General features: G+C 61.2%; 2 protein-coding genes across 3 annotated transcripts in view; both read left to right on the forward strand.

The window, feature by feature from the left end:
- The first annotated feature begins 337 nt into the window (after nt 1-337).
- On the forward strand, nt 338-5,782 carry PRSS56 (serine protease 56). The gene is made up of 13 exons (XM_017516515.2): nt 338-799; nt 1,445-1,552; nt 1,900-1,950; nt 2,054-2,243; nt 2,604-2,703; nt 2,790-2,949; nt 3,147-3,289; nt 3,512-3,674; nt 3,864-4,040; nt 4,133-4,297; nt 4,402-4,461; nt 4,838-4,944; nt 5,300-5,782. Exons 1-13 carry the CDS (start codon nt 703-705, stop codon nt 5,588-5,590), a joined length of 1,812 nt encoding a protein of 603 aa, XP_017372004.1. The 5' UTR covers nt 338-702; the 3' UTR covers nt 5,591-5,782.
- A 436-nt stretch (nt 5,783-6,218) lies between these two features.
- CHRND (cholinergic receptor nicotinic delta subunit) overlaps nt 6,219-11,744 on the forward strand; it is a 10,301-nt gene continuing 4,775 nt past the window's right edge. The window contains exons 1-9 of one of the 2 annotated variants that reach the window (XM_017516550.2): nt 6,219-6,320; nt 6,579-6,724; nt 7,452-7,496; nt 7,907-8,016; nt 8,143-8,298; nt 8,505-8,614; nt 9,584-9,784; nt 10,938-11,049; nt 11,128-11,242. In XM_017516550.2, coding sequence (XP_017372039.2) covers nt 6,242-6,320; nt 6,579-6,724; nt 7,452-7,496; nt 7,907-8,016; nt 8,143-8,298; nt 8,505-8,614; nt 9,584-9,784; nt 10,938-11,049; nt 11,128-11,242 — 1,074 coding nt within the window. In that variant the 5' untranslated portion in view covers nt 6,219-6,241. Of the gene's footprint in view, nt 6,321-6,578; nt 6,725-7,451; nt 7,497-7,906; nt 8,017-8,142; nt 8,299-8,504; nt 8,615-9,583; nt 9,785-10,937; nt 11,050-11,127; nt 11,243-11,744 lie in introns of those variants that run through there. The other variant, XM_017516551.2, reaches the window with a different exon arrangement.

An 11,744-nucleotide genomic window follows, 5' to 3' on the forward strand; every position in this document is an offset into this window, starting at 1 on the left:
TAGGCTGCTTTGATCATCTTTAGAAATGGCCACATTGGGGAGGGACTCTGCCAAGCAATTAGGGGCAGAGGGGCGGGGAGCTCCAAGGCTTCCTTCGGGGGTGGGGCTGCTGAGAAACCCCAGACACCCTCTGCCCCCCTCCCTCCAGGAGTGTCTGCCCCTGTCATGGCTGTAGGCTCCTCAGGGGGCAGAGGCAGATGGGGATCCACCCCCATCCCAGCCCTGGAGCCAGGGCCTGCCCCCACCCAGCAGCCCCCCTCTGCCTGGCCCACAGCCCAACCGTCAGCTCTTCTTCCCTGTCTTGGCCCCTTTGATGGAGCCGCAGAAACAAGGGCTCCTTTGACAGAAGGGGGGCTCAGAGCTGGGATGATGAGACTTCAAAGGTGAAGGTCAAGCCCACTACCCCACTCCTCCCCCAATCTTGGCCGCCATCCCGTGCTCCCCTCCCCCAGGCCGTCCTCTATAAAGACCCTGCAGCCCCATTACCCTGTGGGCTCCTAGGAGTTAAGGGCCAGGTGAGGGCTGACCAGGGAGGCGGGTAATTTTGATGTAAGAGAACGGGGTCATATGATTTGAGGGACAAAAATTCAGTGCCCAGGGGCAGAAAGGCAGCAGAAGGCGGGCACCAAAGGATAGGCACCCAGAAGGTGGACTCGGAGGAGGAGAGAGGACGGGGGTCTCTCACCCCAGCTCCTGGTCGCCATGCTACTGGCTGTGCTGCTGCTGCTGCCTCTCCCAAGCTCATGGTTTGCCCATGGGCACCCACTGTACATGCGCCTGCCCCCCAGCACCCTGCAAGGTAAGCCGGGCGGGCCTGAGAGCTGCGGAGTCGGGAGAAACGTAGAGGAAGTCGGACCCCAGGCAGGTGGAGACAGGAGAGCTTGTCACTCCACTCATAAGGACCTTTGGCCCCTTCTGCCCACCCTGCTGCAAGAAGGGGCAAAGAACTGAGATCTAGGTGGGAGAGGAGGAGGGGAAGGTGCATCGGGAAAGAAAGAGGAGCTGTCAGGCTCTGTCCAAAGGAAGTGAGAGAAGGCCCTGCGGGACAGACAGGAATGCCCCGGACAGCACCACGGCCTTGACTGTCTGGGCCGAAGGTGGGCCACGAAAACACAGCTGCTTTCAGTCAAAAAGCCTGAGTTCTGTGAGGTCCGTATCTTTGGGGTGGTGTCTTTTAAAAAAATTAAGGAAAAGCACTTTGCAAAGATTCCAGTCCAGCTCAGTGGAATTAGGCAGACATCTCAGGTGAAAACCTGGAACCATGACTCTGAGTGCTGGCCCAGCGTCCTGGGGGCTCACTCCCCTCTTCATCCCATCCCAGGCTCTGGGAGCCCAACTTATGTCTCCGTGGGACTCCCGAGGCAGGGCTCAGGGCTGGGGCCAGGAGCCTGAGGCTGAGGCTCTTCCCCAACCACTCGTGACTGTGTGCCCCCTGTCCCAGCAGTTCTATCGGCCCAGGGGACTCAGGCATTGCAGGCGGCCCAGAGGAGTGCCCAGTGGGCAATAAACCGAGTGGCGACGGAGATCCAGCACAGATCGCATGAGTGCCGAGGTGCCCACCCTGCCCCCTGTGCCCCAGTGAACTTGCTGCTTACCCTGGGCCCATACTGCTGCCCCTGTCCCTTCCCTTCGGTCTTCACACCCCTCTTGGGGGCAGAGACTGACTTGGGCTGCAACCAAGGCCACTTTTGTGAAGGTCTGTCTCTCCAAATGGAAACCACATGAGAAAAACTCGGCTGGTGAGGTGACCAGGAGAAGTTCATGGTTGCTGAAACAGAAGCCGTGTGGGCTGGAGGGCTCAGCGCAAAAGGAGAGATGGGGAAAGAGGGACTCGGCCCAGCCTGGTGTGAGGACAGGCGAGAGCTCGGCAGTAAGTCTCAAATGTGTGTTTCTCCGCAGGATCTGGGCGCCCCAGGCCTCAAGCGCCCTTTCAGGACCCACCTGAGCCAGGTGAGGCTGAAACGGCTCCGGGAGAAGGCCTGAGAGCCGGGTGGGCCTCGAAGGTGAGGATGGCCAGAATGTGCCCCTCGTGACACCCCTTGCGCCTTTCTAGGGCCCTGCGGCGAAAGGCGCCCGAGCACTGCCAACGTGACGCGGGCCCACGGCCGCATCGTGGGGGGCAGCGCGGCACCTCCCGGGGCCTGGCCCTGGTTGGTGAGGCTGCAGCTCGGTGGGCAGCCTCTGTGCGGCGGCGTCCTGGTGGCGGCGTCCTGGGTGCTCACGGCGGCGCACTGTTTTGTGGGGTAAGTCAGACCCCCAGATCCTCCCAGCCGGGGTTCCTAGCGCTGGGCCCCGAACCTGCCGGGCTGTCCAGTGGGCGACGGGCTGGAAAGCTGGTCTCTGCTGACCCCTGGCGGCGGCTTTGCCCTGGGCTTCCCCGTCTCAAGGCGCCCCCCAGGATGCCAGCGCCCATTGGGTGGCACTGCCGGGCGCGTATGCCTCCTCTGGGACGAGACCCCTCCCTGGCCTGCCTTCCCTGCACCCAAGTGGAGAAATGCCCCGTCCCCAGTGTCCCGGCGTGCGGGCGGAGGGGTAGGGTCCCCAAGGGACCGGCTGCCCTGGCCCTTGTCCTTCCTGAGTCTCAGCCGCCTCTCGCCCCGCAGCGCCCCGAATGAGCTTCTGTGGACTGTGACGCTGGCCGAGGGGCCCCGGGGGGAGCAAGCAGAGGAGGTGCCAGTGAACCGCATCCTGCCCCACCCCAAGGTGAGAAGGCAGTCCCCAGCCCACTGAGCTGGGAACCGCACGCCCAGCCGCGCCTCCTTGACCCTGCGCCGCCTTCCCCTCTTCAGTTTGACCCGCGGACCTTCCACAACGACCTGGCCCTGGTGCAGCTGTGGACGCCAGTGAGTCCGGGGGGGCCGGCGCGACCCGTGTGCCTGCCCCAGGAGCCCCAGGAGCCCCCTGCAGGCACCGCCTGTGCCATCGCGGGCTGGGGGGCCCTCTTCGAAGGTACTAGGCCTGTGTGAGCCGACACGTGGTGGGAAGAATTGGGGGTCCGAGGTGACGGAGTGTGAGGAGGCCCGGCTGCCTTGGAAAAATGCTGCCTGTTCTTTTAAAGGGGGAGGAATTAAGAGGGGTGGCGGGAAGGGGACTCTCAAGGCGGGACTCTTGCCTTCCACCCCTGAGCCTTCCACCCTTCTCTGTAGACGGGCCTGAGGCTGAGACAGTGAGGGAGGCCCGTGTTCCCCTGCTCAGCGCCGACACCTGCAGAAGGGCCCTGGGGTCCGGGCTGCGCCCCAGCACCATGCTCTGCGCCGGGTACCTGGCAGGGGGCGTGGACTCGTGCCAGGTATGAACCCAGTCTGATGAGAAAAGGCCGGCTGAGCCTCCCCAAGGCCAGGGCGGCCTCCTTTCCTTCCATGTACAGCTGTCACTCGACTTCTCTGAGCCTCTCTGTCTTCATCGCTAAAATGGATATAAGTGGCAACTGCAGGAGAGCTCACACCTGCCAGGTGTAAGGCGGGCGTCATGGGGGCAGGTGAATGCAGCGTCCTCTTTCTTGGCTCCGCAGGGTGATTCCGGAGGCCCCCTGACCTGTTCTGAGCCTGGCCCCCGCCCTAGAGAGGTCCTGTTCGGAGTCACCTCCTGGGGGGACGGCTGCGGGGAGCCAGGGAAGCCCGGGGTCTATACCCGCGTGGCCGTGTTCAAGGACTGGCTCCAGGAGCAGATGAGCGGTGAGCGCCCTCTTTCCAATGCCCTGTCCCTAGTGTCCCGGTGACAGCCGTGGGACAAGCCCGTTTCCACCCGGCCCGTGCCCATTCCCAGCTCCCTTCTGCCTCAGGAAAGCCTATCTCCCTCCGGGGAAGGAATGCGGACTCCAGGGCCCCAAACAGAGGGTGAGCAGACCCCTGTCCCTCCCGCAGCAGCCTCCTCCAGCCGCGAGCCCAGCTGCAGGGAGCTTCTGGCCTGGGACCCGCCCCAGGAGCTGCAGGCAGACGCCGCCCGGCTCTGCGCCTTCTACGCCCGCCTGTGCCCGGGGTCCCAGGGCGCCTGTGCGCGCCTGGCGCACCAACAGTGCCTGCAGCGCCGGCGGCGATGCGGTGAGTCCTGTTCCCCGGGACCCCGACCAGGGGCGGAGGGGAGGGGGCCTGGCCCGCTCTGACCGCCGCTCCGACTCCGGTCCCATCTGCAGAGCTGCGCTCGCTGGCGCACACGCTGCTGGGTCTGCTGCGGAACGCCCAGGAGCTGCTCGGCCCGCGACCTGGGCTGCGGCGCCTGGCCCCCGCCCTGGCTCGCCCCGCTCCAGCGCTCGCGGAGTCTCCCCGGCACCCGGCCCGCGAGCTGCGGCTGCACTCAGGTACCCCTCTCCCTCCGGCCCAGCCTAGCCCCGGCCCGGCCCCACCCGCGCGGCGGAGCCACTTTCTCCCGCCGAGGCGGACCCCTAACCCTGCGCCTCTCCAGGACCGTGGGCTGGCACTCGGTTCCCGAAGCGGAGGCCGGAGCCGCGCGGAGAAGCCAACGGTAATGACGCCCCCTGCCGACCTTCGGGAGGGGATAGGCCCAGGGCCTGGACGAGGTCGGAAGCGCCTCTGCGGGGGAGGGGTGCCAGCTCCGGGAAGCACTTGCCCCGTGGGGCCACAGGGTAGACTCGCTCTCCCCTCCCTGCCATTGAGCGGATGACTGTTTTGGAGGACTTGCGGTTTTAGCCCTCAACCGTGTCAGAGATGCTCTGCCTGGAGTTACTGCTTAACTTCTCCGAGCCTCAGTTTCCCCATCTATAACATAAGGAAGATAAGTGTGCCTCCTGGGAGGCCGTCCTGAGGTGCTGGTGGGAGTGCCACCCCCGGTTCCATACCCCTTCCGTGCCTTATTCCCGGGGCCTCTCCTCTTCCTGCAGGCTGCCCTGGGCTGGAGCCCTTGAGACAGAAGTTGGCTGCCCTGCAGGGGGCCCACTCCTGGATCCTGCAGGTCCCCTCGGAGCACTTGGCCATGAACTTTCATGAGGTAGGTCCCCAGTCTTCCAGACTCCTTCACGGTGGTGCAGAGGGCCCAACCCCCATGCCCTCCCAGCAGCCTGGGGTCGCCTCTGCCCCAGCTCTAGGGGGAGGTAGAGGGTCCTAGGGGAAGGGAGTGGGGCCTGCGGAGTGTGGGCCAGGCCACTGGGGGTGGTGGTGGGGACAGTGAGTAGAGGGGAGGGTTGGGGTGTCCAAGTGAGCTGAAACAGCAGGGTTGTGGGGAGAAGGGGTGGGGCATGGGTCTAGGTGAGAGTTTCTGGGGCCCAGGGGGAGGGAGGTGACCTCTGGGATTCCCACTCAGGAGTGAGTTTCTGGACCCCTGATGTCCCCTCCTCCCTCTGTAGGTCCTGGCAGATCTGGGCTCCAAGACACTGACTGGGCTTTTCAGAGCCTGGGTGCAGGCAGGCTTGGGGGGCCGGTACGTGGCCTTCAGCGGCCTAGTGGGCCTGGAGCCGGCCACACTGGCTCGCAGCCTCCCCCGGCTGCTGGTGCAGGCCCTGCAGGCCTTCCGCTTGGCTGCCCTGGCAGAAGGGGAGTCCGAGGGACCCTGGATGGATGTAGGGCAGGGGCCTGGGCTGGAGCGGAAGGGGCACCACCCACTCAACCCTCAGGTTCCCGAGGCCAGGCAACCATGAGCCATGTCTGGTCCGCAGCCCCTGGGGAGGACTTACTGCTCCTAGGGACTGAGAATGATAAACTGTCGCTGCACAACTGGCTGGGTGTGTGCGGGTGGGATGGGGTGAGGGTCCTGGGCCCCCATCTCTTCCCAGGTTTACAACCAGAGAATCACAGCTGCTTTAATAAATGTTATTTATAATACACGGAAACAACTCTGGAGCTTTCTTGGAATGGGGCCCGGTGGGTGGGCATTCAGTCTCAGGGGTGGGGCCCAGGCAAGGCTGCCTCTGGAAGCAGTTGGCAAGGGTCACAGAAGCTGGAAAGGGTCTGGAGGCCCCCATCTGAGCCTCTCTCCTGCCTGCTAAGAAGTGGCAGCAGCTGGCCTGGCTGCCGCCCCGCCCCCGTGCATGGCTACCCTGTGCTGGCCCCAGTGCCCTGCGTCTCTTCCCAGCGCCCCACCCCCACTGCCACCGAGCTTCAGGGAGTCCCAGACTGGGATCTTTGCCTCCTCATGTCCTTGGGCTTCTGCCCTGGCTGGCCTGCTCCCGACCACCATGAGGTGTCAGATTGTGCTTCCGGCAGCCTCTTCTCATTGACTCCCTCCTCCCCCCAACACCTGTCCCCTCTCCGCCCACCCTCATTCCACAGCCTGTAGACAGGAGGGGCAGATGCTAAGTCCCAGTCAGAGGGTTGGGATGGAGGGGCCAGTGCTGACACTGGGGCTGCTGGTCACCCTGGCTGTGTGTGGTAAGGGTAGACATCCTTCCCACCCTGGGGCCCCCCGTGAGCCCACTCGGCCCCAACTGCATGGCCTCCTCTCACTCTCCCCACTCCCACTCTGCCATCTCTCCCTGTGGGGGCTGCCTTCTGAGGTCCCCACTCCTAGGGAGTGGTTGGATTCCTCCCCCCATCCCAACCTCATGGTCCAGCAGGACCTGAGGGCAGCTTCCTCCCTAAGTCCCCCGCCCAGGGCCCCATTCAGTCCTTGTCCCTAACCCTCCCCAGGCAGCCAGGGGCTGAACGAGGAGGAGCGGCTGATCCGGCACCTGTTTCAAGAGAAGCGCTACAACAAGGAGCTCCGGCCCGTGGCACACAAAGAGGAGAGTGTGGACGTCACCCTGGCCCTCACGCTCTCCAACCTCATCTCGCTGGTGAGAGGCCCTCGTGTGCTGGGTTTGGAGGGAGGGCAGGGACAGCTTCCCAGGACCCGGATAGCCATGGAGGAAGCTGGAAGCCCCTACCTGGCCTATGGCCGCTCCTCCCTGGGAAACGTGTTTCAGCTGCTCTATGCCCTGTGAGGCCACTGTCCTTCCCCTCCAGCATCAGCTCTGGGGTGTCCCCATCCACACCCACAGCACGCCACATCTGTGACACACTTCAGAGGCCACCCGTCCTCTCTGCTCCCTGGATGCCCATCTACTCCTGACTATGAGTTTTCAGGGCCCAGATGCCATGGTTTCCGTGGGTGCCAGTTGAGAGTGGGTGAATGCAAGCTGGGTGCCATGGCTCACACCTGTAGTCTCACCACTTCGGGAATCTGAGGTGGGCGGATCACCTGAGGTCAGGAGTTCGAGACCAGCCTGGCCAGCATGGTGAAACCCCATCTCTACTAAAAATACAAAAATTAGCCGAGAGTGATGGCATGCACCTGTAATCCCAGTTACTAGGGAAGCTGAGGCAGGAGAATTGCTTGAACCTGGGAGGCAGAGGTTGCACATTGCAGTGGGCCAAGATCATACCACTGCACTTCAGCCTTGGCGATTGAGCAAGACTCCATTTCAAAAAAAAAAAAAAGAGAGAGAGAGAGAGAGAGTGGGTTAATGTGTGTGGGTAAAAGAATGATGTGGCCTGAAGGATGGCCCTCCCGTCTGATTACAGAAAGAAGTCGAGGAGACCCTCACTACCAATGTGTGGATAGAGCACGTAAGAATACGTCTCACAGAGCTGCTGACGTGGTGGGGGATTCAGGGCTTCCTTCACCTAGTGCCCTCACCAGCCCTGATGGCACCTTCAAGTGGATTAGGATTCATGTGTTGGAAAATTGCTACCTTATCTTGATTTTTATTAGAAAACACTCTCCCCTGGCCTGCCAAAAGTCCACAATACAGACACAGATCGTCTATGCCCACAGTGGAAATAGTGCTCCCTTAGTCGTGCAGTGAGCATCCTGCACGGCTGTCCATGACAGACGTGAATCTGCACTCTGTACCTGCCTTCCCAAACCTCTTTTGTCATGGCTCTCAGACCCTGTTCAGTCTTCTCTCAGAGAAGTGGGGGGACCAGGAGGCTGGCCGGCTGCAGAGCGCACTGCTGACGTGCCTCCGGACTTCCAGGGCTGGACAGACAGCCGGCTGATGTGGAATGCTGAAGAATTTGGAAACATCAGTGTCCTGCGCCTGCCCCCCGACATGGTGTGGCTCCCAGAGATTGTGCTGGAGAACAAGTTGAGCAAGCTCCCCCGATCTCCCCTCTGTCACCCTGCCTCCTTGCTTAAGCCTCTTCCGCCTCCCACAGCTCTGCCAGTCCTGAGCGGCCAGAGCTCACTGTGGTTCTTGTCCCTGTCCCCCAGCAATGATGGCTCCTTCCAGATCTCCTACTCCTGCAACGTGCTCGTCTACAACTACGGCCTTGTGTACTGGCTGCCACCTGCCATCTTCCGCTCCTCCTGCCCCATCTCTGTCACCTATTTCCCCTTCGACTGGCAGAACTGCTCACTCAAGTTCAGGTGTGCCCATTGCTGCAGCCACCCCTCACCCCAAGGCACCCTGCCAGGGGCCAAAGGAAGTGACTGTAGTGTCCTCAGGCAGAGCCCCCTGCCCTGTCTGGATGAGTGCCGCCCTCCCCCATAACCATCCTCCCTTACCAACCCTCCCCTACTCTGTGACCCCAACCAGTGGCCGAGTGTCACTGTCTGCCTATTGCCCTCCCCAGCTCCCTCAAGTACACGGCCAAAGAGATCACCCTGAGCCTGAAGCAGGACACCGAAGACGATCGCAATTACCCCGTGGAGTGGATCATCATCGACCCTGAAGGCTTCACAGGTGCTGGGAGCAGCTGCTGGTGGGCAGGCAGGTCCCTCAGACATACCCGCACAGATACAGACACACTGGCACTGCCCACCCCAAAGATACGCACGTGCACACACACACACATCTAAGACATAGACACACAGCTACTCATACATGCAGCTAGATACAGACGGGCAGACACATGCCTGCCCAAAGAGAGGCACCCAGACACTCACACTTCCTGAAGGCAAAGATATCCCAAAGGCAGAGAGAGATGGTGCCAGGGCCCTCCCCATGCCTGCCCAGGCCTGGAAGTCATGCCTCTCATACAGGAGATGACTGTGGCTGATGGGTTTCGTCCTTCCCAGCCCTGGAGAGCCCAGGGGTGTGGTTGGCAGGGGTGTGTCATCTCGATGGGGGTATGCCAACCCTCCTGACATCCTCATCCCCGGTCTGTGCCCAGGCTCAGATTCTCCATGGAGCCTACCACTCTCCCCGTCCATCAGAAGGGTCCTGTCCCACTGTCCCAGGCTGGCACATCATGGCAGGGATAGTTTCACTCTCACTGGCTTGTTATTATCCCCAAGGTCCAGGCCGAGGGGGAGCAGCTCAGTTAATGTCGCTGAGGCTTTCTTTGTCTTTGAAGACAGGCTCAGTGTCTGAGAGCATTTGTTTGACTCGGTGTCTCTAATCTGCAATACCTATTGTTGGTTCAGGTATCTTTTGAGCCAAAACACATTCCTTATTTGAGCCCTGTATGGACTTAGCTTCTATTTTTTCCAAAAAGAGGAAAAAAAGATCAGTCACAGAGGAAAATTTCCCCCTCACAGATGGAAACTTCCATCCCAACCCCCCAGTCAATGATGCCCACCAACAGGACCCCAGACAGCCCTGCCACGTGTCTGGAGTGGCTCGCTCCGCCCAGCCCCTCATTCTGTCCTGAGGCCCTGCTCAGCTCCCTTGGCCTGGCCTGAGCCTAAGGTATCCATGTGCCTCCCACAGAGAATGGGGAATGGGAGATAGTCCACCGGCCAGCCAGGGTCAACGTGGACCCCAGAGCCCCTCTGGACAGCCCCAGCCGCCAGGACGTCACCTTCTACCTCATCATCCGCCGCAAGCCCCTCTTCTACGTCATCAACATCCTGGTGCCCTGTGTGCTCATCTCCTTCATGGTCAACCTGGTCTTCTACCTCCCGGCCGACAGTGAGCCTCCAGGCCCCACCCCCTGCTCCCTCACCAAAAGCCCACCCAAGCACAACCAGCCCCAGCCCAACCAGCCCCAGCCCTGTCCCTCACTTCCTCCTGGCAACCACCTGGAGTCTCCATTCCTGGAGGTCCCTGCCCCCAAGGGGTCCAGGTGTGAGGGCCAGGTGGCCGCCCAGGAGGAGGGCCATAGGACCCTGTGTGACATCCCCAAATGGACAGGGCAGGGTATCTCCAAGATGCTGCTTCCCCTGACTCTCAGAAGAACTGCCAAGCTGTCCCTCTGTCAGGACAGAGACCAAGTCTGTCATGGTCACCAGTGTGTGACCGTGGGCGCTGAACACAGGAGGTCCTCAACTGTTGAACCAGTGGGTGAATAACGGTCTCTAGGACAGCAGGGTGTGAAGCAGAAAACCCCTCGATGCCCACCCTGACTCTAGGAGGCAGTGGCTTACAAGTTCAGAATATTTACTACGAGCAGGGCACAGTGAGTCCCAGGGTCAAAGGCCACCCAGCCCCTGCCCCTGGCAGACAGGGTAGAAACCTCAGGACTTGAGGAAGGAGAAGGGGGCACGTTCCATCTGCAGTGGGGTGGGAGGGCTCCTAGAGGTGGGGGAGCGTGAGTGGACTTGAGCAGGATGGGGTGGGCCTGAGGAGGAATGCTGATGAGGAGGGGCTGGGCAGGGGCTGAGGGGACCTCATAGTGGAGGCCCCCTTCCCATCCTTGCCATCACATGCAGGAGCTCAGGTGGGAAGAGGAGGACAGCACTGGCCTGGGGTCTTTTAAGTGAGAGGCTGGGAGTTGGGGTGTTATCCTGGTGGTATGAGGACACCCTGGTGCTTTCTGAGCAGGGAGTGACACACAGATCTGTGCTCCAGGAGGGTTCAGTGGCAGGGGTAGGTTAATGGTGACAGTTGATGTCTCCCTCACCACATTTAACAGTTGAGAAAACTGGCACACAGAAAGGTTGGACTCCTTGCCCAAGGTCACCCAGCTAGTAAGTGGCAGAGCTGAGATTTGCACCCAGGCACTCTATCTCCATAGCCCATGATTTCCATCAGGGTACCATGGTGCAAACAGAGGTGCCAGGGGCCACAGTGGGATCCTCTAGGACTGGGACCCCAAGGACACAGCTAAGTCTGGCTTCCCCAGGTGGTGAGAAGACATCAGTGGCCATCTCCGTGCTCCTGGCTCAGTCCGTCTTCCTGCTGCTCATTTCCAAGCGGCTGCCCGCCACATCCATGGCCATCCCCCTCATCGGCAAGTGAGTGGTGCCCAAGCCCAGCCTCCCACTGCTGGCCCAGCCCAGCCCTGGGGCTCCAAGCTGAGTGTGTGCCCACAGGTTCCTGCTCTTCGGCATGGTGCTGGTCACCATGGTTGTGGTGATCTGTGTCATCGTGCTCAACATCCACTTTCGAACACCCAGCACCCACGTGCTGTCCGAGGGGGTCAAGAAGGTGAGCACTCGGCCTGGCACGATGGCTCACCACTGTAGTCCTGGCACTTGGGGAGGCTGAGGCAGGAGAATTGTTTGAGCCCGGGAGTTGGAGACTAGCCCGGGCAGCATAGTGACACCCTTGTCTCTACAAAAAAATTAAAAAAAAATAGCCAGCTGTGGTGGCACGTGCTTGTAGATCCAGCTACCCAAGAGGCTGATGTGGGAGGATCACTTGGGCCTGGGAGGTCAAAGCTGCAGTGAGCTGTGATGGCGCGGGGGCACTCCACCCTGGGCAACAGAGTGAGACGTGGTCTCAAAAAAGACGTAAAGAAAATGAGCACTCTCAATAGTCAAAAGCTGGAGATTGAGCCGGGCACAGTGGCTCACGCCTGGAGTCAGCTACTCAGGAGGCTGAGGTGGGAGGATCAGTAGAACCCAGGAGCTGGAGGTTGCAATGTGCTATGATCACACCACTGCACCCCAGCCTGGGCAACAGATTGCAATCTTGTCTCTTAAAAAAA

The sequence above is a fragment of the Cebus imitator genome, unplaced genomic scaffold (assembly GCF_001604975.1).
Source record: "Cebus imitator isolate Cc_AM_T3 unplaced genomic scaffold, Cebus_imitator-1.0 Scaffold592, whole genome shotgun sequence".
NCBI lineage: Eukaryota > Metazoa > Chordata > Mammalia > Primates > Cebidae > Cebus > Cebus imitator.

What these genes read in the sequence shown, in the direction of transcription:
- PRSS56 (XM_017516515.2), top strand. Translation starts at nt 703, where the DNA reads ATGCTACTGGCTGTGCTGCTGCTGCTGCCTCTCCCAAGCTCATGGTTT. An exon ending in GCATCCTGCCCCACCCCAAG is followed by an intron (nt 2,704 to 2,789) that starts GTGAGAAGGCAG and finishes TCCCCTCTTCAG; the next exon opens with TTTGACCCGCGGACCTTCCA. An exon ending in TGGCCATGAACTTTCATGAG is followed by an intron (nt 4,945 to 5,299) that starts GTAGGTCCCCAG and finishes CTCCCTCTGTAG; the next exon opens with GTCCTGGCAGATCTGGGCTC.